Here is a 27,763-nt window from a genome sequence, read left to right as displayed (position 1 = left end):
TTCCATGCTACTGAAGAGAGAGTCTTAGCTTCTAAGCCACAGAGACTCAATTCGAGCCCACAATCACTTGCTTCTGCTATGCCGCCTCAGCATCCAGTAATGCCCCAGCTGCAGAGGACAGCACTGAACTCCTCTCAGAGGGCTTCACAAGTTTGCTGTGTGTCCCTGGAGTCATAGCAGGACATCCAAGTGGCCACACAGATACCAGAACTTTGCCACATGTTTCCAGCCAAAGTAAACTCGGTATTGGAGCCCAGAGCCCCCAAGAGGACATCAGGCCTAACCATAAGGAGTCCCAGGACCCAGGAGCTTGGAACACATCCTGGGAAGGAAAACACTGATATTCCACGGAGGAATTGTTCAAGTCACACAAAAAGTTCTGACCTTTCACATGAGGCCCATTTGTGGTATTCTTAAGTGAGCCCAGTCATGAAGGGGACTGTTCTGGATAAAACACTTAACAGGTCTTGTCTTGGACCCAGCTGACAACAGACACAGGTGGGTCCTTGCTTCACTGGTGAGTCTAGTTCTGAGAGCCCAGTAACATATGAGCTGTACATGCGAGCTCCTGGGACTGTCTCAGCCACACAGCCCGTCTACCTCCCTGTCGGTGCTGCAAGCTGGTGATAAGGAGCCTTGCCCTGGAAACAGGCACCTGACAAGGAAGCTTCTAAGAAAACACCTCTCACAGTTGAGGAGATAGATCGAGACAACACACAAGGCTGGCCCTCATAATCCTGGGGGAGGATAAATTCAATGAGACCTAAGTCTCTGCAAGTGGTCCTAGGCTAGTTAAGGTCAGGAGGTTATAGTCAGCAGCCGCGCTAGCCTGGTACGTGTGCGGCCTGCACAGTCACACACAGCCTGCGTTCACCAGGGCCCTGAGCTCTGTTTCAAGATCTGCTGTCTCCATCTTGAAATCCTTAGTAAGCTCACCTTTGAACTTGTTGTTTGTAAGTGACATTTGACAGGACAATAGAACATGAGTGTGAGCAGAGACGTCCAGAAGAAAGGAAAGAGCTTGAGATCTTAGTGCCCTTAAGAGGTACTTTTTTCCTGCCTTTTTAAAATAAGGGGCCCACGAATCGTGTAGCCAGTCCTGTCAGCAACCCTGAAGTAACAGCCTCCCAAGTCACCAGCTAACCCTCAAGGGACAGAATTAAAGCCATAATGACCATGTAGCTCTCTGGAGACTTCTCCACCTCTAATCCCATTTCTACCAAAGAAATCTCCTTTCAGGCCTTGAGTCACTCACTTAAGGTTTACTTGGTACCCTCTTCAAATGCCCCCAGCTCAAAAAGACCATTGGTAAGAACTAGGACACCAGGCGCCTGCATTCCAGAAAGCAAATCATGTCATGATACCACAGGATAAGAAGCATCCTAAGCAGCAGTAGGACCATCCCTGTGGTTATGACTAGGACAAGGACAGAGGCTGGGGCACCTGCTCAGGTCCTGTCCTAGGACCATCTGGTGAATATGTTTGTTAGATCACTATATAAACATTTGTTGAGTATCTACTGTGCACCAGGCACAACAGAAATGGAGACAGACACAGTCCTATCTTTGACAAGCTGAATCTAGTAAGAGATACGGGCATTCAGCAAATAAATTATAATGAAATGGGCTAAATATTTTTACACATATAAATAGTAAGCTGTAGAAGCACTGGATAATCAACTCTGAAAGAGTCAGAGAGTGTCCCAGAGGAGGATCTCAAAAGATAGACAGGAGTTTGCCATGCTAAAAATACCCAAGAGGGGCACCTCACTGGCTCAGCTGGTAAAGCATACGAGTCTTGATCTCAAGGTCATGGGTTTGAGCCCCATGTTGGGGGTAGAGATTACTTTAAAAATAAAAAGAAGGGAGGGTACCTGGGTGGCCAGTCCGTTAAAGCATCCAATTTTGGCTCAGGTCATGATCTCGCATTTGTAAGTTCAAGCCCCGCATTGAGCTCTGTACTGACAGCTCGGAGCCTGGAGCCAGCTTCAGATTCTGTGTCTCCCTCTCTCTCGGCCCCTCCCCTGCTCGTGCTCGCTTACTCTTTCTCTCTCTCAAAAATAATCATTTAAAATAATAAATAAATAAATAAATAAATAAAATAAAAAAGAAAAAATCAGAGGGGGGTCTATCTCTAGCACCCATATTAAAAAAAAAAAAAAGAAAGAAAGAAGGAAAGAAAGAAATATTATCCAAAAGGAGCATCAAACAGACCTGTCCACCTGCAGAATGGTGAGAAGCTGGGCACAACAGAAGCCTGGGCTGTATGGGAGGGGGATGTTCAGAAAAGAAGGCTGGGACCAGAATTGTGAAAGTGGCCTCACAATTCCAGCCCAGGAATTTGGGCTTTATCTGGAATTTAAGAAGGGCCAAGAAAAGATTAAACAGAGTTCATTGTGCTTTTTTAGGATGATGCCTCAGCTGGTGGTATGTAGGAAGGCCTGGGGCAGGCAAAGCTGGGAGGAGGGAATCCTGGTAAGCAGGATGGTGAGGCTTAGTTTAAGGGGATGTAATAAGATCTGAGATACCACTCAGGCTGATTTGGTGACTAATGGGATCTAGATGGTGGGAAAGATGACCATACTAAGTGTTCCTGGTTGGAAGGCAAGGCAGATGGGACCTCCACCATAGACACGCAATACAACCCACGGAGCAGGTTTAGAGGGGAATGTGAAGTCTGCAGTGCCTGTGGGGCATCTGGGCGTGTGTGCGTGACCGGCAGCTGGAGACAGAGATTTGGATCTCCTGACAGAGGCCCCAAGGATGGAGACACAGCTTTGGGCGACATTCACGGAGAGGCGTTGGTCCATGCCACAGGAGGAAGGTCACCTTAAGAGAACTTGGGCAGCCACAGGGGACAGGAACAAGGGCATTTCAGGGATGGCCAAAGATGGGAGGGACTGGCAAGAGACAGAGATGGAACTGAAGGGGGAAGAAACCATCAACAGGTGGCATGAATCAGCTGTGCAATAAGGAGTTCCAGTCAGATCACTGAAACAGGCAGTTAGGAGGGCAATGGTGGCTTCACTGGCACAATCTTAATAGGGGCAAAGCTAGATTACCATAGTTTGAGGCGGTAAGAAAATTAGATAAGAAATGGAAGAAGAGAGGCAGTACAGTAGTTAAAAAGGACATGTAAGGTCAGGGGCTATAATTTAATGGTCAAATACACAGGAGAGCAAGAATTATGAGAATAGGCTCCTGGGGAGGCTGGGAGTAATGGGCTCTCGTAGAGAGCTAGAAGGTAAGAATGGAGGCCTTTGCAGGTTGGCTAAGACGGTGGAAGGAGGGGGTAATAGGAGCATCTGTGTCAGGTGACTTCTATCTTCTTGGTTAGAGCCAGCAAGGAAGGTGAGGTCGGCTGGGAGCTGAGGAAGGGCAACGCTCAAATGCTTTAAGAAGTCTTAGTTTCCAGGATGAATTCCTGCCCCTGAATCTTGGTTTCCAGGATGGATCTCTGCTTCCTGCTTCCAAGTTTCTCTGACCTTGGCCATCTGCTTATTGGATCTCTGCCTCTTGCCAGATTTCCGCAAGCTCATGTTCCACTGGTCTGCTCCCCGTCTGCTCTCCTTGCTGGGCTTCCCCGGCTGTTCTTCCTGGCCGGTGTGCACTTACGTGGCTTGCTGCGGACAGCTGAACCATCCTACTCTGGAAGGGGCCAGCTCTGCCTTCCCTGTGGCTTCTGAGCTATACCACCCACAGAGCCTTCAGCCAATTCCAGCAATCTCCTAAATGATCTCTCCCTCTTCAACACTCTCCTATCTTTCTAAAACTCTGCATTTGGCAACTCCTACCTTCCTCTCAACCCATCAATGCCTTCAAGCCTCTTCAAGCGCTCTCCATTGCCAGATAAGGCAGTTTAGCTGTGGCCCGGGCCACAAATATAATTTGGCTTGTGGAGTCCTTTAACAAAAGTTGAAGTTGTCCCATTAGTCACAGGTGCCACCCCTCCCTAATGCCTTGTACCTACCCCAGGCCCAATCCTTGGACCAAAATCATCTTCCTGGCCTCTGTAGACATTTGACAATAAAGTCCACACCATCTTAAGATTCAAGGCCTTCCACTCTGACCCCAGTATGCCTCTCAAACCAGACTGTCATTACTATGCAAACCCCTTTTTCCAGAAATCAGTCTGCCCTGCTCTCCTTCCCACTCCTGGCCCCAGTATGGTTTCCCTGGAGACAAATACAGATATAGATATATAGATATAGGTATAGATATAGATCTAGATATATAGATGATATAGATATAGATATAGATATAGATATAGATATAGATATAGAGATATGCCTGTCTTCTATCCTGTCATTCCACTTATCTGCAATGCTTCACCCTCTCTTCTCCACCTGCCATACTGAGAGCTGTCTCAAAGCCTGCCTCTACAAGGAAGCCTCCACAGACCATCCAAACCCACATCAATTTTTGCCTGGGCTCCCTCATTTGGCCCTTTTGTATGTTTCTTTGTTCCTTAAGTTATCCTATTAGTTATCTTTTCTGGGGGTAACCTTCCTGTTTCCCCAGATCAGCCTATAAACAGGGTTCCCCTTAAGTCTTACATACAAAAGCCAACAGAGCAGATCTGCCTCTGTGTAATTTATCTCACACATGACCCAACTGTCGATTCATAAACCCTGGCCACCTCCTGACAACCATAAAATATCAGAGCAGGCACAAATTCGTAGTGCCTTTAGGGTAGAGGCCACGTTTTATAGTAGTATACTGCCTAAAACCCAGTAGGTACTTGGTAAATGTTCACAATGAGGAAATATAAAAACCAGAAATCTCTCCCTGTTCAGAAAATCAAAGGATAAAACAGGCCCTGTATTGGGCCATGAACTCTCTGACTTGATGAAAACAAACAACTCTTGGCATATATCATGGTAACACAGGCATCCAAGGACAGGTATATTTCACCAAGGCAAGAAGGGAGACCCATTAGAAGAAGCAGGAACTAGGAAGTCCAGAGTTCTGGCCATAATACTAGCAATGATTTATAAGGTGAACTTGGACATCTCTCAACAGACACTGATTCTTCAAGGTAACAGGGTCTTCCCTTGTCACACTCTGCAGTTATACCGACAATCTGGTGGTGAGGGAGAGTGGGTGGCTGGAACAGAGGGACAGCTGTCAGAGCAGATGGACGCGCTGCTCACCTGTGGTGTCCCCCAGCCAATACTTCTGGTTCACCTGCCCTTTATCCCAGCTTCTGGGTTGCTCCCAAGGTCTGAGAGGCCATGATTCCAGCAAGTACCTTTACTCCTAATTCCCACCCAACCAGTTTGCTTTGGCTACGCACCGAATGCAGTGGCCCCCAGCTGAAATTCTAAAGATACAAACAATGTTAACATGCACTTGATAAAATTCTACCATGGGTCAGTACCTACCATGCTACTCCAGGTGTCAGCCCAGTGATGTGACCTACTGGTGTAGGTATGACATTCAGTGGTCTGAATAACATGCCATGGCCACACTCTCCTTTGGCAGAAATCGAGGCCCTAATGGAAGGTATTACTGAGATCTGGAAGTCTAAACCTTCTAGGAGGCTGGCTGGGTGTTGGCAGGAGCGCTGGATGTAGTTGGGTAGTGGAACATCTCTGCTAAGTGAAATAAGCCAGACAGAGAAAGACAAACACTGCATGCTATCGCTTATATGTGGAATCTTAAGGAAAAAAAAAAAAACCCAAGGAGAGGAGGAAAGAAAGCTTATTTCGTAGAAACAGAGACTAGAATGGTGTTTATCAGAGGGGAGGGGAAATGGGGAGACGTAGGTCAAAGGTCACAAGTATTCAGTTATAAGAATTGTAAATTCTAAGCACAGCATGACAACCACAGTTAATAATTCGATATTGTGTACTTGAAAGTTGCTGAGAGTAGATCTTAAGCATTCTCACTGCAAAAAAAAAAAAAAAAAAAATCTCACTCTATGAGGAGATGGATGTGCAAATTATCTTGGTAATTATTCTACAATGTGTATGAATACCAAGTCATCATGTCAGATACTTTAAACATATCCAGCTTTGTCAATTACCCCTCAATAAAAGCTGGAGGAAAACACAAAGGTAGAATTTGAGAGGTGTTTCTGTACCTTGCACTCAGGAAATATTTAATAATTGTTTGTTCCAGCTGAAGAGGAAGGTCTCAGGTTTCTTTAAAAAAAAAAAAAAAAAAAAAAAAAAAAAAAAAAAAGCCAGAAAAACAGTTGTGAATGAGGAAGTCTGATTGGGGAATATAAGAAACGGAGTGAATTCAGCGTCACAGAACCGAAGGGGTGTATGGAAGAAATGGAAGAAAGAAGGCAGGGCACTGATTATACTGGAAATGAGAACAATGATTTGGAAAAAATGACTTGATCTGACTGCAGAGGGAGGCATCTGAAGCAGTCAAGCGGGAGGTTAAAAAAAAGAACCAAGAGCCAGACTGGAGACAACAAACAGCTACATAGACAGAGGCAGAGGGGAGGAAAAGACCCCTAAACATGTCTCAGGGGGAGGGGTCTTAAGAAATGAAGGCAATCTGGGGCGCTTGGGTGGCTCAGTCGGTTGAGCGTCCAACTTCGGCTCAGGTCATGTTCTCACGGTTTGTAAGTTCAGGCCCCGCATCGGGCTCACTGCTGACAGCTCAGAGACTGGAGCCCGCTTCAGATTCTGTCTCCCTCACTCTCTTCCCCTCCCCCACTTGTGTGCGTGCTCGCGCGTGCTCTCTCTCTCTCTCTCCCTCCCTCCCTCAAAAATAAATGTTAATTAAAAAGAGCCTGATTTAAAGAAAAGAAAAAAGAAATGAAGGCAATCTGAAAAGATGGGATGCAGTGGGATTCAGTGGCATACAAGGATGGGGTTTAACTTGAAGCTGTCTTCCCTGTAACATCAGACAGTGAGGTCTTCCCGATCACCATGTCCAGACAGTGAGGTCTTCCCGATCACCATGTCCCCGCTCAGTACGCAGGGGGTGGGTCAAATGGTATTGTGGGAGGGCAACAACCAAGAGCTACTTGATCACTTACAGCTTGCCCTGGAATCAAACTCCTCTCTCCCCCAAGGCACCTGTTGCAATACCATGAAACACATAAAGTCTCTGCAAAAGAGGCACTCCTTTGATTAGCTGTTTTAAAACAAAAGTTTGAACACCCCTGGACTCAATGTACTAAGTATTGGTGCCTGGATGGCTTGACTCTGAAAAGAATTAGTCATTCTCTGTCTGATATGACTGCACAGCAACAAGAGGGCTCCTGCATGCCAACCATCTGATCGTTTCAGCATTTCTTAAAGCAAAGGTTTAACTTTTTTTTTTTTCAACAGGTATCTGATAACTCAGGCATGCAAGGCAGCGAAACATTGAGAGCAGGCTTCTGCGATGCAGAAGCCATGGCAAGGCTACTAATGCTGACAACAAATATTTTAGAATTTCCTGGGATTCTATTAGCTCTTCTCGACTCCTGGCCTCTGTGTGTGTGCGTGTGCTTGTGCGTGTATGCACGTGTGTACACTTTTTAAAAAAATTTTATTTACTTTTGAGAGAGAGGAAGAGAGAGAGTACGAGCAGGGAAGGAGCAGATGCACTTTTTTTTTTTAATTGAGCAAGGATATTTCACTGATGAAACCTATAAATAATATCAAAAGGCCTAGCTTCTGGTCTCAGCTCTTTTCAGACGAAGAACAAACTTCCCAGCACTAGTATAGGTGGGAACAGTACTTGACTAAGAAAGCATTCTGGTAGGATTCATTAGCAAGACGGGACAGTTTCTTATGAGGAATGTCTTCTGGATCACACACAAAGATGTTGGTGCTGTATTACAGGATTCTTATTAAGCTAACACTTAATGGTCAGGGTCTCACTTAGGATGTTTTATTCATAAATGTTGCAAAAGTGAAATGAATTATTAATGCAAAGATCATCTGTCAGAGACAGGAATCATTAACAGCATTTCACGGTGGGGGTCGGTGTTTACAGAGACCAGTAATGCAAACTCAGAGCCTTTCCGTTCTGTGGTGACCACACGTTTAGGTTGGCCTCGGTCTCCGGGAACTGAGCTGGCTATTTGCCAGCTGTCAGGCAGTCTCTGGGAAGAAACATACCCAGTCAACTTCCTCCCGACCACTTGTCCACATTACAAAACCTGCTATCACGATGGCACCAACAGTAGGCCTCCGGGCTCCCTCTCCACAGTACCTGTGACATTACTGGGGAAAAGGGCACTGTGCTTAAATGCAAGGCCAGGCTCTTCAGAGTCAAACTAAAGCCAATATAGCCAATATTTACTGAGCACGTACTATGTGCCAAGCACTATACTAGGTGCTTGTATGTGCATTATCTCACTGCATGCTCAAAACCTTGCCATGCCAGAGGCACTGATATCATCCCCATGTGTAAGAAGCCAAGTCACAGATGTTGTGTAAATTGCTCAGGGTCACATAACTTGGAGTGGCAAAGCCAGGATTTAAATCTGGTTCCCTCCCTATTCCCAGGCCCCTGGTGTTGCCATCTACATCTTGCATAAAGTTTCAAGAGCATGCGGCTGTCATTCCCTGCAGAGAGATAGTCGTAACTGTCACTGCCATACTGTAAAATCTTTAGAACAAATCAAGAGTCAGCTAAATGTTGAGAATTCAAGTGACTTTACAGACATAAACAGAAATCAAGGGAGACACAAGTTATAAACCTCATGAATAGGGTTGATGTTATTCTATCCCTATCACTTATGTGAAGCTAATTAACCTTGAAGAGTGGGGTCCTAGAGCCAATCTGCTTGAACTTGACTCTCAGCTCTGCTACTAATTTTAGGCAAGCAACTGAACTTCCTGGGCCTCAGTTTCTTCAATTAGTAATAATAACAGGACTTTCCTCAAAGAGCTGTCATGAAGATTAAATGGAAAGAATGTGCCAAGGGCTCAGAACCACATATAGTACATCCTGAATGTTAACTGTTATTATTTTTGCCAATATGGGTCTATGGGCAAGACGCTTAAGTCCATCCAAATTTCCTTATCAACAAAACAGATCTGCACAGCATTGTTATGAGGGGTAAGTGAAATCAAATCCCCAAAGCATGTAACACGCAGACTTCCTAATGGTAAGAGCTCAAAAAGTATTCATTTGTTTTTCTCTTCCCAAGACAGCACTACCACTCACCCTTCTAAGACCTCTGTTTCCCATATTCTAAAATGGGAGACCCAACCATTCCTTGGCCACTCACAGGCACATCACGGCCAGAGCCTGCCAAAGGCCAGGCTGGATGTGAGGAAACCTGGTTTCTATTTTTAGTTGTAGCTCTTGAGAAGCCACTTCACTTCCCTTAACTTCAATCTCCTCATTAATTCACTCATTCTATTATAGTTTTTTTTAAATGTTTACTTATTTTTGAGAGAGCGAGAGAGGCAGAGAGAGACTGAGACACAAAATCCGGAGCAGGCTCCAGGCTCTGAGTTGTCAGCACAGAGCCTGACGCGGAGCTCAAACTCAAGAGCCGTGAGATCATGACCTGAGCCAAAGGCAAAGACTCAACAGACTGAGCCACCCAGGCGCCCTCACTCATTCTATTATAATCTCAACAAAGATGTTCCAGTCAGTGTGCTACACGTTTGATATGCAAAGGTAGATAAATAAGGTACAATCCCCGACTGCAAAGCAGGCACACTCTAGTTTGAGATGAAGGCATGGAACATGGAACAATTAAATGGATTGGCTGAAGTATGGACAAAATAGAGATGGCCCAAAGGCGGTAGTAAGCAGATTTACCTAGGTAGGACAGGGAAAGATTCAGAGAAGACAGGCCCCTGAGTTAAGTCTTACAAGATGAAAGGGAGCTTCCCAGACAGAATAAGGGGGAAGGTATTCCACCATGCACAAGGCTTAGGATCCCAAACAAACAAACAAAACCATAAATAATTATAGCTGAGTATAAGGCATATCTAAGGGAGGCAGAAAAATAGAATAATAATATCTTCCCCACTTATCTTGTAGGATTTCCCTGAGACTGAATGAGAACATGTATTAAAATGCTGAAAAAGGGGCACCTTGGGTGGCTCAGTTGGTTGAGTGTCAGGTCATGATCTCAAGGTTCATGAGTTTGAGCCCTACATCGGCTCACGGCTGTCAGTGCAGAGCCTTCTTTGGATCCTCTCTCTCCCTCTCTCTGTTCCCCTCCCCCATTTGCTCTCTCTCCATAATAAATAAACATTAAAAAAATAAATAAATCCCTGAAAAAGACACAGTGCTGCAGAAACATCATGTATGCTTATTACTAGTACTCTAGCAAGGCTCATGATGGACTGAATTTTCACCTATTTCCTCCCAGCATGAGAACCCCCAGCACTGTTTCTTTACCACCTTTGCCTCTTTCCTCTCTCCCCTGAGAGAAAGCAAGAGGAATTTAGCACTGACCTAAGTGGAGAGGTAGGAGGGAGAAATGACAAGAAAAACATGCAGCTCTTTGTTTCAGTTACCACAACCTTTTTCAAGGTCCTTTAGCCATAATGTTTCTTGTATTTTTTTTAATTTATAAATGTTTATTTAATTTTGAGACACACACACTCACAGAGAGAGAGAGAGAGAGAGAGAGAGAGAGAGAGAGAGAGGGAGAGGGAGGGAGGGAGCATGGGAGGGGCAGAGAGAGAGGGAGACACAGAATCAGAAGCAGGCTTCAGGGCTCTGAGCCATCAGCACAGAGCCTGATATGGGGCTCAAGCTCACGAACTGGGAGATCATGACCTGAACCAAAGTCAGAGGCTTAACCGACTGAGTCACCCAGGTGCCCCCATCATGTTTCTTATATTTTAAAAGATGTCAGTCATTATTGGCTGGAAAAGAAACCTCAACCATGGCTTTCCAAGCAGACTTAACCATAACCCATGTTAAGAAATACATTCTAGGGGCGCCTGGGTGGCTCAGCCTGTTAAGCATCCAACTCTTGATTTCAGCTCAGGCCATGATCTCAAGGTTCACGGGATCGAAGCCCGTGTTGGGCTCTGTGCTGCCAGCACAAAGCTGGGATTTGGGATTCTCTCTCTCCCTCTCTCTCCGTCCCTACCCTGCTTGTGCTCTCTCTCTCTCAAAAATAAATAAACTTAAAAAAAAGAAAATACGTTTTATATTACAATCCTGTACACACACAAAAAGTATTAGTTACAATCTCCTAATTGATTTCATTACAGGTCACAACCTGAGGTTTGAAAACCACCACCTTAAGAGACAAGGTTTATGGAAGATTTCAAAAGTATGGTTCACAATACCCTCAGACTTCTTTCCTTTTTACTTTTTAAGACTTTGCAAAATAGAAGAAAATCCAGCCCATTTCCCAGGAAACATAACATCCTTGTATTCACAGTTCACGTGGTGTATTGTCTGACAATAAATGAGAGGTTTTCATGGGGGGCTTCTTGTGCATTTGTCTGGTTGCTACAGCCAATGAGCCTTGTTAACAAGCAGGATTTCAAAATACATGACCCTCTCTTAGGCAAGGCCTTGGTGCCCTGTGGAAAGCAGGGATCATGTGTCCGCAATGTCTTTTCCATGAGAACATTCAATAAGCAACTTCTTCCATGTAAAGGGCTCATCACACATTATGACCCTGAAATGAGCAAGCATTCTGCCTCCGGGCTGCTAAAATGGGCACACAATGCCTAGATGCCTTTCCACTCATATACAGATTTAAAATTCACACTATCATCACATTCCTCAACAAGGAAAAAAATCTGCTCCCTAACCAGCTCTGTATGCTTTGTATGCAACCAAAATACTAAATTAAAGCTGGAAAGACACATAAAGGTCATCTGGTCTACCTCTCTCCTTCCAAAGAGGATGGCCAACTAAATTTCCTGACTCACGGTTGAGCTATTTTCTGTTGTACCACAACATGCATCACTGTTCCACCAGGCCTTCCTTGTGGCACTACTCAAGCTTTAGATGTTTCTACTATCCTTTTGATTTTGTTACTTCTCTTACTTAAAATCCCTTGCCCACTCAAATCCCACCCATCCTTCCAGATCACATCCCAAGCCCTCCGAGAAGCTGTCCCCAAACTCCACCTGTCCATCCCATCTTCCTTCTCTGAAATGAGATTCAGCTCACTGAATTCATGCAACTCTTTGCCTTTTAGATGCTGTTCAACAGACAGTTAATATATATTAATTGACTGATTTTGTAATGTTTAAAAGAGGGTATATTGAAAAGAAACTCCAATCTTATATTAATCTTTCCCACAACATATATATCAATGCAAGCAGAAAAGTCCAAATGATTAAATCAGATAATCATTACAGAAATAAGTAGTAAGCTACTAATTTGCACATACATAGAACCAGTGACTACAATGATGATACATGCTACCACTGCTGATTTTTCAGAGATGCTATTATTTGGGAGACGCTTGTGTTAGGCAACTGAATTCTTACATGTATCTTCCTCCCTGAGGAGATACTATGATAGATGCTTTCATGGAAAAAGACTGTGCTTGACTTTGGTCACTTACTATTATAACAAGATCATTGGATTTATAACTTGCAAAGAATTTAAAGATCATCTAATCCACCTCACATGATGAAATTTAACCAGGAAAAAGTGAGCTAATAATATGCTTTGTATCACTCTTGTAGGAAATGACAGAGTTGTGGCTAAAACCATATCTTCTGCAATCCAAAGAAATCAGGATCTCCAAGTCTAAAAACCTCATACTACCCAGCTCTTCAGTTTCATTTCCTCTGTCCCCAAACTTCTCATCTTCCACCAAATCCCTCTGTCTCACCACTAAGGAACTTCCCCAGGTCCTCGCCACCAAACTGTCTTCCCGCCGTTAACCAATTCCCCCACATTGTTCCATCTCAGTGCCACAACTTCTCTCATCCTACTTAGCAATTTCACAGTTTATTCTGTTTTTTTCCCTTATCGAACACCACACCTGCCAAAACTACATAGCTTCTGTATTTTACCCTTCCATAACCGTTCCAGACAAAGTTACATTCAAACCTGAAGCTAGTGACCATCACTATCCTACAGAGTCCCATTCTCCCCACCTAGGATTACAGACTGTATATGATATATAATAAGCTGAAAAAAGAAAGCTTTCTCTTTAATCAGGCAGGTAACCTCTCAAGACAAATAGCCAAACAAACAATGATGCTTGCAAATCCAGAAGGGAAAATAGCAGAATTCACTGACAATCCCAACAAATACTGAACATCACTCTTTACCAAAAACATCAATACCCTATCTAGTTCAAGGGTGGAAAAACTGATTAATGTGACTCCTTCCTTTTCTTACTTTTAGTCTACATTCTTATCAAGGGGTGAAATGAATAATGAGGGGGTGAAAGCAGAAGACAGAATAAAGAGAAAACCAGTAAAAAGTCCAAATAAATCAAAACTGGCTGGAGAGTACAGTGTTACACATGTGGGCTCTGAAGGCCAATCACACGGTGAGTGCTGGTGACACTATCCATCACTGAGTGGCCTTGGGCATATAGCTCTGCTCAGTTTCTCCATCTGGTAAATGGGGATAACAGTGGCACCTGTATCACAAGATCGCCATGAGGATTAAACAGGATGGTATCTACAACACACTTGGGACAATGCTTAACACATAGTAAGTACTATATAAATATTTGTTAACGAAAACAAACCCTCAGTTTGAAATCATTTTAACCATCACGCTATGTATCTGCTGACTTCCATATCTTACTAGCAATTTCAGGACCCAGAGGCAGCATGATGCCTCCCATACCATACGACAGACTCCCTACATCCTCTAATATGAATTGTTTCCCAAGAATTCATTTCATAATTTCTTCGTAATGGGACTTGACAGGAACATACTCCAGGGTCTCTCTCAACAACAGTCCTCACTGCTGCAGCCACCACACATGGTGAGAAATGGCCTCTCTGACAGAAGACAAGGCCTGTGAGCCCACACAGCACCAGTTCCACCTATAACCCGGACTAGAATGACAGGGCAGCCGACCAGACTGACAACAAAACAAAAGGAAAATTCTTTGCACCCAAACACCTCTTCTAGGGACAGGGCTCGCAGTGCAAAGCCAAAGTCCTCAGAGCTGTTCAAATTTGCTGCCCTAAAGCCTCTTCTCCCTTTCTTCATTTTGTTCTGATCAGGCTATACCAGATTTGATCTTCTCAAAGTCACCTAAAAACTACTAGGTTTGCTGGGGCTCCTCGGTGGCTCAGGCGGTTAAGTGTCCAACTTCAGCTCAAGTCATGACCTCGTGATTTGTGAGTTCAAGTCCCACAACAGATTCTGTGCTGACCACTCAGAGCCTGGAGCCTGCTTTGGATTCTGTGTCTCCTTCTCTCTCTGCCTCTCCCCTGCTCACATTCTTTCTCTCTTTCTCAAATAAACATTAAAAAAAAAATTTTTTTTTTCTTAAACTACTAGTTTGCTAAGCTAAGCCTAGTAAGACCTTATCTAACTCTACTTCCCAAGACTACTCACATTGCAGATACTCCTTTTCCTTGATGGCTCTGTTCTCACAGCTTCTAGGCCACCATATTCTCCTGGGTTTTCTGGCTACTCCTTGGAGGGCTCTTTTGTTGGTTGTTCCTTGCCTCCCCACCCTCCCTACACTGGAGGGCCCCCAGCCTCGTTCTTTGGTCCTCTTCTGCATGTTCACCATCCACATTCACCCCACTATGGTGAGCTTATCCACTCTTCTGGTTTAAAATACCATCTCTTCCCTCAATGACTCTCAGTGAATCTCCAGTCCAGACTTAATCCCTGAACTCCTGATTCAATAACTCACTTGGATGTCTAATACGATTCTAAAAACCAAACTCCCGATCTTCCCCCCAAACCTCCTCCTCCACAGCCTCCCCATCTCAAGGAATGACACGCCCCACCCTCCCTCCTCCTGTCACCGTGCTTCACACCTTATCCATCAGCAAATCCTGTCACCCCGATCTTTACAAGACATCCAGAATCTGACAAGGCACTACCTCCCAACTGCCCTCTCGTCCCTGTCACTATCACCTCTGTGAGTACTGAAATGCCTGCCCTCTTATATTTTCTTGCTTTTGCCCTTGCCCCTCACAAAACCGCATCTAAAGAGGTACCATTAAAATGCAGGTCCAATCATGTTACCTCCTTGTTCAAAACCTTCCCATGGCTTCTCATCTCACTCAGAAAAACCAAAGTCCTTATGATAACTACACAGCCCTATGTGATCTGAGTGGCCCTAGCACCTCTCATCAGCTCCCGGACCTCCTCTCTTTCCACTCTCCCCACTTGCTCTACTCCAGCCACACTGGCCTCCTTGCTGTTCCGGGTTCCTATCCTTACTGCATCTCCTGCCCAGATGGCCTCCCCCAGACACACACACAGCTCGCTTCCTCACCACCTTCACGTCTGCTCAAAAGTCATCTTCAGCGGAAGCTAGAACTGCAAACTAGACCTGCTTAGCCTCCTTATTTTCCTGCCCTGCTTTATTTTTCCCAATGAGACTCATCAACTTATTTAATAATTTTTAAATTATAAATATAATATAATTTAATTATATATAATTTTATATTATATACATATATAATATATTTAATTTAATTAATAAATAATATAATTATATATAATATATATTAATATAAATCATAATATAATATAATATAATATAATATTTATATTTATATTAAAATGTATTACAAAATTATTTTCCTTGTCCCCATTACAATACTTGACTTGTTTTCCCCTGCAAGAGTGTAAACACCAAGCACGTTGGGGATTTATGACTGTTCTCATTCACTACTGCATTCACTTAGCAAGCACCTTGTATACACTAGGCTCTCAATAAATATTTGCTGAATGAATGGGAATAATGGCTCCCTTGGTTCCTCTTACCTAAGACAGTCATCACCGTCTTCATTAGCTTCATGGGTGTCCTTCGGCGGGTGATGGACCCACTTGTATGTGGAGACAAAACGTTGGTTTTCCTCTTGACATACATGTAGATTCGCAGGTACACCACAACCATGATGAAGAAGGCCACAAGGTTGGACACAGTCCAGAAAATGAGGTAACTCCTGCTGTAAATGGGGGCCAGGGAAGAGCAGGCAGAGATGTCACAGAGGCAATTCCAGCCCAGTGTGGGGACCGCCCCCATAAAGATGGCAATGGCCCAGACAAACAAAATGAGCAGCGTCACCCTCTTTTTCGTCAGGTTGCTGTGGATCCGCATCCTCATGATTGACATGTGCCTCTCCACAGCAATAACCAACAAATTGGTCAGAGAGGCGGTCAAGCTAGTGTCCAGGAGCCCCTGGCGGAGAAACCAGCGGTTGACGGTCAAAGTTTTTGAAACGGGGCCAGTGTTAAACATCAGGAATACATAGGCAATTCCAGCAAAGAAATCTGCAGCAGCTAGGTTAGCCAACAGGTAGTAGAAGGGGAAATGAAACTTTCTGTTTTTGATCACTGCTGCGATGACTAGAGAATTAGAAAAAAAAATAAACAGGCAGAAAAATGTTCCAACACACAAAACAATCACAAGCTTCGTTCCTGTCCACTCATCGGCAGTGTCTGTGTTGCTCCTATTATAAAAAAAGTCCATCCGCTTATCATAGTAACACTCATTCATTGTGGAGAAGAACCGAACATCCTAGAAAGAAATTTAAAGAAGAAACAAACATCACTCTTTGCAAATTCAATCGCTAAACCACCAATTGCCACTGCTAAGCCCCGTGTTCTAGCCAACTTCTGTTAATCCTTCAGATCCCGGTGTAAATATCCCTTGCTCCAGGACTCTGGCCCCTGACCTCCTATCACAACATTTATCTTGCATTAGTAATTGTTTGTTTCCCAGGCTACGTCCAAGCTCAGTGAGGGATGGTCTACGGCTGTTTTGTTCACCATTAAAATCTCAAGACCCACCTGTCCTGGCTCCCTCATGACCAGTACTTCCTGAATGGCTGGCTGGTTGAATGAATGATCATGGATCAGCAACAGATCAGATATTCTGAGCCCTGCAATATCCACTCTGCACCAGTAACAATGACAACACAGCACGTAAATCCTTTCTCCTGGTGGTTTCCAGTTCATTCCTTACTCATGGATTCTGTTCACTAGGCAAGGGCAAGTTGGTAAGGCCAGGCACATTCTCACCAAGATAATGAGTACTGAGATACTCTTCTCACGACCAAATGGAGTCCCCAAGAGATCGGTCTTGTACCACTTCTGATTCTACTCCTGATCCTCCTTTTGCCATCTTTTCGTCTCAAGCTGTAATAACAACGCTCACTTATTAAGCATGTGATGCAGGGCTGAAGACTTTGTTCTCAGTACTCCTCCTTACTTTTTTTGTTCACTTCTTCCTTATTGTCCTAATTCAAATTATACCAGTGGGGATCTGCTTACTGGATTTCCAGACTCAATCAGTTTAAATCACTTTCCTTCCCTGGGCTTTCAACGCAGCGGGTGGTGTGAGCTCTGGAGGTTAGGCAGACTTCCAAGGATGTAAGAACATACCTGCCAAGTGAGGGTGAGTCCTCAGGACATATGTCTGAAAGTAGACCCCAAACTGGGGCATCAGGCAGGCAGAGAAGACGCTGATCTCAGGACAAGATCTCTTGGACACCAAAACTAAGGGATTCTGGCCAAGGAGGGGTTGAGAGGAGCCTAAGGATGCCTATCCATCTATGCTTGGTGGAGAGAGAACAGGTGTTCTGCCTCACAGTGGTCTGGCCACAGCCATGAAGGGTCCCATCAAAGGAAGCTGGAGTTGAAAGCCAGGAAACCGAGAGCTACGATGACTATGGGCTCCCTTTCAAGGACTGAGGCTGCAATGTATTAGCTGGAAAACCAGAGATCCAGTAGGCCCAGGCACTAGCAGTCTACTGGTGTGAATGATGTGGCTCTAACAGTACGAGCTTGACAGAAATCCCTAGCTTTTAAGATTCTTATAAATGCTGTAATCCAATACCATATCCAGAATCAGGATAAGCAGAGCAGATATCAGTTTGAAATTGCACAAAATAGAAATATATCTTAGACTGTCTTTTTTTGTTTTTAGTTTTTATTTATTTATTTTGAAGGGGGGAGGGGCGGGGGGGGGGGGGTAGAGAATTCCATGCTCAGCGCAGAGCCTGACACAGGGCCTCAATCTTACAACTGTGAGAACATGACCTGAGTAGAAATCAAGAGCCAGACACTTAACCAACTGAGACACTCAGGCACCCCCCTGGGTTTCCTTTTTAATTTATATTTTAATGGTGTAATGATACTTTAACACCAGTAACAAAGTTAAACTCACCTTTAACGTGAGTTAGGTACCTACTTCTCTGTCATAGTAAATACGAAGTAAAATATCATTTTATATGCTTAAAATAAACAAACTGGCAATGGTCTCAAGAGGCAAATGGTTCTAGTGTTTTTCAATTACAAGGAAAGGGGACTCAATTTTAATCACAAAAGAAAAACTACTCTCTTTGGCAGACATTCACCAACGTTTAACTGCCAACAGCAGACAACTCCATCAACAGGCCAACATACCTATGCTGTATCATGATAATTTTCCCCAATTAAAAATATATAATTTGAATAGCTTCATGAGGTTCCAGTATATGAACATGACACACTTTATTTAACTAATCCCTACATGTTGGACATTTCAGTTGTCTGTAATATTTAGCCTCTATAAGCAAGGCTGCACTTTTGTACATTAATCTCTACATACTTAGCCAACTATTTGCTTAGGATTTCTTTCTTTAAAGAAAAGGACCAAACCCTTGTTTATTTATTTTATAAAGGCACCCCCACAGTCGGGGTTGAAGGTCCCCTCTGGATGGAAGCAGCCCAACTGACCCACCACCAACAGGCAGTTTGCCCAAGAGGATCGCTTAGGATTCACCCACAGATTTCAACTTCATGAAGTAAAGGGTATAAGTTTATTTAAAGGTTTCTGATAAATATTGCCAAACTCATCGTATTTCTAATCCCACCAGTTGCATATGAGAGTTGAAGACACTAATCTAGTGTAATTCAATTCAAATATTCAAGGAGAAAATTCAGCTTTCAACAGTATTAACAGTATATAGAAATTCAAGACAAACCATTCAAGAACATGAAGAATCTTAATGGTGCAATTATTATGTGTTCTTTCACTAATGAAAAATAACTTATGTACTTTATTTTGCTATATACTCTAGATAGCTAAGAGAAACGTATTTATTTTTTATATATATAATTTTTTAAATGTTTCTTTATTTTTGAGAGAGAGAGAGAGAGAGAGACAGAGAGAGAGACAGAGCATGAGTGGAGGAGGGGCAGAGGGTGAGGGAGACAGAATCCGAAGCAGGTTCCAGGCTCTGAGCTGTTAGCACAGAGCCTGATGTGGGACTCGAACTCAGGAACCACAAGATCATGACCTGAGCCCAAGTCAGATGCTTAACCAACTGAGCCATCCAGGTGCCCCAAGAGAAACACACTTCTAATTTAAAAGTTATGTTATCCTTGACTAACTCATCAGCAATATCAATTAATAGGTCAGAAAGACACTGGGATAAAGATACCACCAAGAACACTTTAAATTTCCTGAATTTCCTCTTGAAGGGGTCTTAACATTTTAGTTTTGGTTCATAAATATGGTGGAATTTGTAATTATATGATACCCTAAAACCTCAATGATTTTTACTTGAAAAATCTTCAAATTCAACTTTCCCTCCATCAAACCCCAAATGGCACATTCTTAGAACATATTTCAACAAAAATCGTCCTGAGACTGAGAAGTAGTTTTGTCTTACCACGTTGAGGGAGAAACCACAGAAAAAAACATGGTTAACCAGAACTCTCACCAAACAGCTCCCTACCTCCCAGCCTCAAACCCTACTTTTGGGAGAAACCAACAATGAGAGCAAATAAAGTTCACACAGGGAAACTATGAAAAAGATTCCCTAGGATGGAATATTGTACAGCCACTGAAAATTGTATTTACCATGAAGTTGTATTTACCATGAGAAAAAGCACACACATGCCATCATCTTAATTGTAAATAATTATATAAGTATGTATGCACATGCATACATATATATTCATATATATGCACACACATACATTTTTTTTTCTTTTTTTTGGAAATAAAAAGACTTATTCATTTTAAAAGCCCACTACAGAAAAATGTACACATCTACATTTCTCAAACTTTACACACATATATTTCTTGACTTATCCTTTAAAGATACAGAAAAATAGAAGGAAAAAAATCTCAAAGTGCAAATAGTTCATTAAGGATGGTAGAATTGGGAATCATTTAAAAAATTTCTTTCCTGGGGTTCCTGGGTGGCTCAGCTGGTTAAGTGTCCGACTTTGACTCAGGTCATGATCTCACCGTTGGTGAGTTCGAGCCCCACATGGGGCTCTCTGCTGTCAGTGCAGCACCCGCTTCAGATCCTCTGTCCTCCTCTCTTTCTGTCTCCCCTGCCAGCACTCTCTCAAAAATAAACACTTAGAAAAAATTCTTCCCAGTTTTTTCTCTGGTCTACATTTTCTGTAATAAATAAGTAAAGAGACTTTTAAATGCTAGTTTAATTCTGCCTTGGGACCATACATTCCACTTAATGTATCCTACCTTTCTTTGACAAATATGGCTCTGAAAAATCAAAATTCACGTTCAAAGGAAAAGCCTCAAGGATTCGCTATGTTCATTACTGCTACTCTCACCAGCACAGCACACTTGAGAGTTTTTCAGTGATAATGAAAATAAAATGGTTTCCTGCCTCAAATGTCATATAACCGTAAAACCTCAGACATTGACAACTAATCAAATCAGGACATCCCTTTCCCCAGCTCTCCTGTAAAACATTTCCTAATGCAATCACCCCAGAGCTTCAAAAATGAATAACTAGAAGGGGTGCCTGGGTGGCTCAATTGGTTAAGCATCCGATTTCGGCTCAGGTCATGATCTCGTGGTTTGTGAGTTCAAGCCCCGCATCTGGCTCTGTGCTGACAGCTCAGAGCCTGGGGCTTGCTTCAGATTCTGTGTCTCCCTCTTTCTCTGCCCCTCCCCTGCTCATGCTCTGTCACTTTCTGTCTCAAAAATAAATAAAACATTAAAAAAAAATTTTTTTTAATTGAGTAACTGGAAGTTTTGTGAATTAGTGCTTTTGATTTTTTTTCCTCCCCCCGTCATATGCTGCAAGCTTATTGATGGTCCCTAGTACATACTAATGACAGATCATCATATTTTCTCAGTTGGAAATTACCAAAAAATTTAATGAGCTCATAACAAATGATCAATTTATTATCTCTTGAACTCTCTCAAACCCTTAAAATAGGATTCTGTGATCTGGGCCTAAACATCTCCTCCGCAGAGACACCTTCTCCGAAAACTCCAAAGTAACCACAGAGCCCTGTTTTATCTTTACCACGGCATCTATCATTTGTTATATATTTTCTTCCGTGTCTATGCATCATTTATGGTCCATCTCCCACCCCTGGACTGTTCTGCTCCAGGAGAACAGGGATCTTGCCAATTCTGACCACATCTGTGGCATCAGCATTCGTGGGAGGAACGAATAAATCTCGGTCCTACACTCTCTCTTCTCCCACTAACACGAAAGGGTCAAACACCATTGCTGACCTCCGTATCATGCACTAAATGTGTCCATTAGAGAACTACTTACCTCTGTTCTTGGGTTAGTTAACTTCCTATGTCCACGTCATTACTACTATTCCTAACCGCTAATATTTGAGTGATTACTTTGTGCCTGGTGGGTCATCTCATTTAATCCTCCCAACAGTGATGCCCATACTATCACATCCATCCGGCAGGTGAGGAAACTCAAGCGCCCTTTCCCTAAGGTCATACAACTAGTAAGAGACAACCCTGGATTCTGTTCAGGCAGCTGTGTTCCCAGGCCCGCACGCCTATGGACGCCACTCCACTTTGTCTCCACGGGCAAACAAAACACCCAACAACTACAGTCACACTTACAATCACTACAGAATTACCAAAACAGAATGATCCAATCAAGACACATTCAAAGACTGTCCTGTACCATAAAAAAATCTAGGTGTTATAAATAGCCTGGGTTTCTTTGTTTTGCTTTAACAGCCCTGAGAAGCACAGAAAAGGCACTTTTCTGAAAATTTGTTTTCAAATTTTATGGGAAGTGGGCCACACAACATGGTCAATTTCAAGACTAATGTTGCGAAGCTTTAATTCTGCCAAATCCCCAGCTGCTTTTTTTTTTCCTTCCCCCCCACCCCTTTCTTCTTCTCTTTTATACCAAAGGTTTAGAGGATTTGGCTAGTTCCGACCGACCCCCCAAACAAAAGATGTTAAACTTTGGAGCTATTACCACAACTTCAAACTTCAGTAATTTAAGACTTCATAAAATGATGGCTTAGGAAGTCTATATGTGGAATCCAAATGAAAACTTCATGAGCAAAGCTTTCATTTAGACTCTCCCAAACTTGATTCTCTGAAAAAATGTTCAGCTAGCCCATAATGTGGAAACAATTATGAAAATTAAGACATTTGAAAACCACTCAAGCAGCTTTTATTTCTGGCTACATCTCATAAGACACGGTGCTGCTGGCCTTTTAGCTGGCTTTCAATAATGCTCCCCCTTCCTCCTAGGACACAACAGGGGGCATCCTGAACGAGGTCAGTGGGTGCTGTGCATATTTCCTTTTCCTGAGGCCTGCAAATGTGGAATAGTCCGCTCCCCTCTGGAAACCCCAGCCAGATGGGAGTTGGAGGTTAGGTCAGCTGCTGTGCTAATGGCCAGAAACGAGACCACTTCTGCATAAGCAATCACGTTTGCTCACTGAATTCTTTTTAATAATTCATGTTAATAGTAAAATCAGGATAGCATGGGAGATTTAAGTCCACATGTGATCCCTGAGGTTCATTTTAGCCATTAGTTTCAAAGCCTTTGGACTTTGCTATTCCCTCTGCCCAGAAGCCTCTTCCCCCACATACGTACAGGCTCATTTCCCCACTTCATTCCTGCTCAAATGTCACTGCATCAGACAGCCCTCCTCTGCCACTCTCTAAAAGAGCACCTCACGCCACCCTGCTGAGCTTTCGCCCTCTGTCCTGCCTCATTCTTCTTTGCAGCATTTCTGACTACCTGTCACCATCTACTGGGGTTATGGTCTACCTCTCATGAGAAGGAAGTCAAGGACATTGTGTTGTTAGGGTGTGTCATCCCCAGTACCTGGAACAGTGCGCAGCACACAGTAGGCACTCAGTAAAACACTTGTTAAACATAGAACTAAATGCAATCCTTGTGCATACATGTCCGCATGCCCGTAACTGTTTACCCAATCCGAGCGTTATTACTTTCTTCTTCTGTGTACCCTCTAATTTGGATCTCACAACTCTCTCATTTTCTCCACGGACTTGGCTCCAAGCCCCAGTGGTTGAGAGGTGTGAGGAGTAGAGTTCACCACCCTTGAACAGGGTGGTCTGAAGGGCAGTCCCACAATTGAGACCTCTCTCTTGTGTGTATGGATATCAGAAACTATGACTCCTCTTTGAACATAACTTCAAAAGAGAGGGCAACCCAGTGGCCAAAGGTAGAACAATTTGAGCAACAAAACAAAACAGCATTGGACTATAAACCAGTGTATAAAATAAACACTCTTAATGCATACTGATGTGAGTAAATGACTGAATAACAAATGAAAAAGAGGAGATAAATTTCCCATGCAGAAGAATTCCAAATAAATTATACAGACATTCTACTCTAAAAGAGGGGAACATAACTCCTCCCAGAGGACAGCAGGGAAAGGGCAGGGGGTGGGGAGGGGTGAATCACTTTTCAGTGGAGAAGCTTGACAAATGACTTTACGGAGGTGATCAAGGTCAACAGCCACAGTGATAAGTGATGTTGCCAATCTGTACTCTTGATATATGTTAAGAATGGCACTCTACTGTTTCCCAAACCCACAACTACAGTCTCATCACGAGAAAACTCTCAGACAAATCCCAATTGGGTGACATTCTGCAAAATTCCTGATCAGGACTCCTCAAAAACTGTCAAGGTCAAGAAAAATAAGGAGAATCTGAGAAACTGTCACAGTGAAGACATAAGGAGACATAACATCTAAATACAATACGTGTCTTGGATCCTAGAATGGAAAAGGGACATTAGGGTAGAAACGAAGAAAATCTGAATAAAATACGGACTTAGGTGATAATGCTATATCCATGTCGGTTCACTAATTATAACAAATGTACCACATTGATGAGATGCAAATAATAGAAAGAACGGTGTGCGGGAGTAGAAGTATAACAAGGGGACTCTATACTATCTGCTCAATTTTTCTGTACATACAAAAAAGGGAACCTGCCTGGGTAGTTCAGTCAGTTAAGCACCCAACTTCAGTTCAGGTCATGATCTCACAGTCCATGAGTTCAAGCCCAACGTCAGGCTCTGCGCTGACAGCTCAGAGCCTGGAGCCTGTTTCAGAATCTGTGTCTCCCTCTCTCTCTCTCTCTGCCCCTCCCTCGCTTATGCTCTGTCTCTCTCTCTCTCTCTCAAAAGCAAACATTAAAAAAAATTAAAACACTCACATTTAAAAATAAAATAGATTTTAAAAAAGAGAGGAGAGGATGTTATCAACCTCACTATACTTCAGTCATTTCAAGATAAATAAAGCTCACGTTTCAACAGTTGCTGTACTCTGTTAGGGTAAAACACACAGAGGAGAAGCAATTTGTTTGAGATTCAATTTAAATGGATACTGTCTGTGACTGAGTATCTCTTAAGAAGGAATAGTAAAGTCGGGCATACAAAATTGTTCTGATTTAGACCCTCCGTCTCCACACAACAAGGCCTCCACAATGCACCCAGGGCCTCTACTGGTGGTAAAGTTCCCAGGCAGTGGCCACACAGAGGAGGGGCAGACACACGCGGGGTGCACTTGGGAAATGACAAACTTCCGTGGCTCCGGTCGGTCGTGCTCGGCCCAGCGGTGGTGACCTGCGGGGGAGAGCTGCAGCTGGAGCCTGGCAGAATAAACATGTCCCTCTGCCACTGCACGCTTCTGAGTCCTTTAGGTAAGGAGGACCGTCTGCTGTATGGCAGCTGGTTCAACCCCTGCTCTCTCTCTCCACCGAGTGGGCGGATTCATAAGAGGCCACGGTATATACACACTGCTTCTATCTACGACTTGTTTACTAAACAACTGTGAGTGAATGTATTGTTCCCCAGATGTCGCTGATGACTGAAGTCTGTCTTAAACCTCTCGATTAAACAGGAAAGCAAAACATGCAGAACTAAACCAAAGAAGTGAGACGTGGGTTTTATGTGATCAGCAGATTCCCTGACTTAACCTGTCCAAATAGAATGTGAATGTTTCATTGTGTTTGCTTTATCTATTATGCGATTTTAGTGCCATCTAATCCACGAGGCTAGAAAGATGACAGACACTTTGTCCTCTGACCCTCTCAAAAGGAAAGATGCTAAGCATAATGCTTAAAATGAATGTTCACACATAATATAACATGTTCTATCACACAGCAAATAATCCTTAGACCATTATGTAATCACATGCTTTACTGTTTGGAGGAGGAAAGTGCCATAATTTAAAGTGTAGACATTTATAGCTAAAAGAAGTATCTTGTACAAAGAACTCTGTCACTGTGAAAATATATTTTGAGAAACTTGAATGTTCCTGCTTATAGCAAAGACTTTCCACAAGAAGAAAATTAGGTTTCTGAGGGGCGCCTGGGTGGCTCAGTTGGTTAAGCTATCGACTTCGGCTCAGGTCACTATCTCGCAGTTCGTGAGTTTGAGCCCCATGTCGGGCTCTGAGCTGTCAGCACAGAGCCTGCTTCAGATTCTATGTCTCCCCCTCTCTCTACCCCTCCCCTGACCACGCTCTGTGTCTCTCTCAATAATAAATAGACGTTAAAAGAAGAAGGAGTAGGAGGAGAAGAAGAAGATGATTAGGTTTCTTTAGATGTAAAACCCACAACAGACAAAATTTTGGTCCAAACCGTTTGTCTCAACCTAACTGCAATACTGCATTCCCTTGCTCACTCCTTTGCATGGCCCTGTCCCTTGCCTCCAGTCCTAAAATGGATCTTCAAGAGTCTCTTGCTTTATACAGTTTGTTCCAAATACTCCCCCACTGTCACCAGCAATGGGTCCATAGCGATCTGCAGTGTGGCCCCTCTGTGCCTCTGGAGATGACGCCAGCCCTGACTGAATTCTAAAACTCTGTATAGAAAGGAAAATCATATTTTCAAAGCATGTGGCTATAGTAGGTAAGAGTTGTTTTATTCAAGGCTTCGGAGGTTCTTTTTTTTTTTTTTTTTCCTTAATGTTTATTTATTTTTGAGAGAGACAGAGTGCAGGCGGGCCAGGGGCAGAGAGAGAGGGAGACACAGAATCCGAAGCAGGCTCCAGGCTCTGAGCTGTTAGCACAGATCCCGACACAGAGCTCGAACTCATGAGCCCCAAGATCATGACCTGAGCCAAAGTTGGACACTTAACCGACTGAGCCACCAGGTGCCCCAAGGATTCAGAGATTCTAAAAGAGAGCACCACTACTGCTAAACCAATAAGCCAGAGGGTCTCCTGCAGGGATTCTACGCCCTGGTCAGGGAGCAGCACTCGTCACTCAAGTGGGAATATCACAGCCTTCCCCATCCTGCCTCCCTCTCCCACCCCGCAGGGCCTGTCTGGTAGTTAGAGCACAAAGGTGGCTGGTCATGGAAATGCATACAAAAGGCATCTGGGCGATATGCCTGATCTCATCTGTGGGCCCCCCTAACCCCCGCTCCAGCCTTCTCCTTGTGCTCTTTACCCTGCAGGACTCCATCAGCAGCTCCCCTGCCCTCCAGCTCCAGCCAACGAAGAGGCACAGCAAGAGACTGTGAGGCTGTGAGGCGGGAGAAGGCAGAGCTGAGACACTGACGGTCCCTGCTCCTTCCCCGCCGGGCTGCCATGGGCTGGCCTGGTTAGCTGCTGTCAGGCAGCCTCCCCCTCCCCTTGGCTTTCAGGTTGAGGAGACTTGACCGCTCCTTGCTGCTTCCAGCTCTCGGTTGGCACCGCACCATCTCTTGTTGGTTTCCGTGAACTCTGCCCTCTGCCAGTTACCAAGTGACCGTTTCCCCTGTTCCAATTACCAGTGTGACTGTATCATCTGTTTCTTGTGGAACGCTGATGATACAGATGTCATTTAAAGTACACTGCAGCATGACAAAAAAAGGTTATTTTCAAGCTTTTAATATGTTACGGAGTTTCTTAAATCTTTTAGTAATATTTAGTAATATTAACATTTCTTAACATTGTGAATCCAACAAACAACTCCCAGAGAAGGAAAGAGGAATAAATCATATTCCCGAGGGCATGGACCAGCATCACAACTCTTTTGATGTTCTCAGTGTCCCATTACATGCACCAGAACCCTACTAAGTTTCTCCACGCACAGGGACTTAATAAATGAGTGATTTACCCACGGCAATAGGGGTTATAGAAAACACAGGTGATGGCACTGGATTCCAGGGGATCCCTGCATTCTGGAGTCTACCTCACAGATGTCCTTCAGTGTAATCCAGGACCCGTCCCAGCTCTACCTGTGTTGCTGGTCTTACACATCATGGAAATACATGACATGGATCAGTGTGAAGTTGGGCTAAGGATTAGCCAGATTTGAAACCAGATGCTGCAGAGAAGGGATCAGTAGACTTTCCCTTACAATCAGTAGAGGGCAGGGGAGGGTAATGACAACCTGAGCCAAGGGGGCACTGCTGCCTGATGCGAGGCAAAGGCAATGCAGACATATGACAAGGGTGACACATGGGTGGGCACCACCGATCCATCCCC

The 27,763-nt window shown here is 43.7% G+C and overlaps 1 protein-coding gene across 4 annotated transcripts in view; it reads right to left on the bottom strand.

Annotated features, from left to right (window-relative positions):
- Nucleotides 1-27,763, bottom strand: part of LPAR3 (lysophosphatidic acid receptor 3) — a 79,211-nt gene that overhangs the window by 36,864 nt on the left and 14,584 nt on the right. For all 4 annotated transcript variants that reach the window (XM_019413994.2, XM_019413997.2, XM_019413995.2 and 1 more), the window contains one exon: nucleotides 15,825-16,581. In XM_019413994.2, coding sequence (XP_019269539.1) covers nucleotides 15,825-16,560 — 736 coding nt within the window. In that variant the 5' untranslated portion in view covers nucleotides 16,561-16,581. The remainder of the gene's footprint in view (nucleotides 1-15,824; nucleotides 16,582-27,763) is intronic.

Source organism: Panthera pardus, unplaced genomic scaffold, assembly GCF_024362965.1.
Source record: "Panthera pardus isolate Hobbes unplaced genomic scaffold, ASM2436296v1 HiC_scaffold_11, whole genome shotgun sequence".
In the NCBI taxonomy this organism is placed as follows: domain Eukaryota; kingdom Metazoa; phylum Chordata; class Mammalia; order Carnivora; family Felidae; genus Panthera; species Panthera pardus.
The sequence above is the reverse complement of the archived record's forward strand: the minus strand, read 5'-3'. Positions and strand labels throughout refer to the sequence as shown.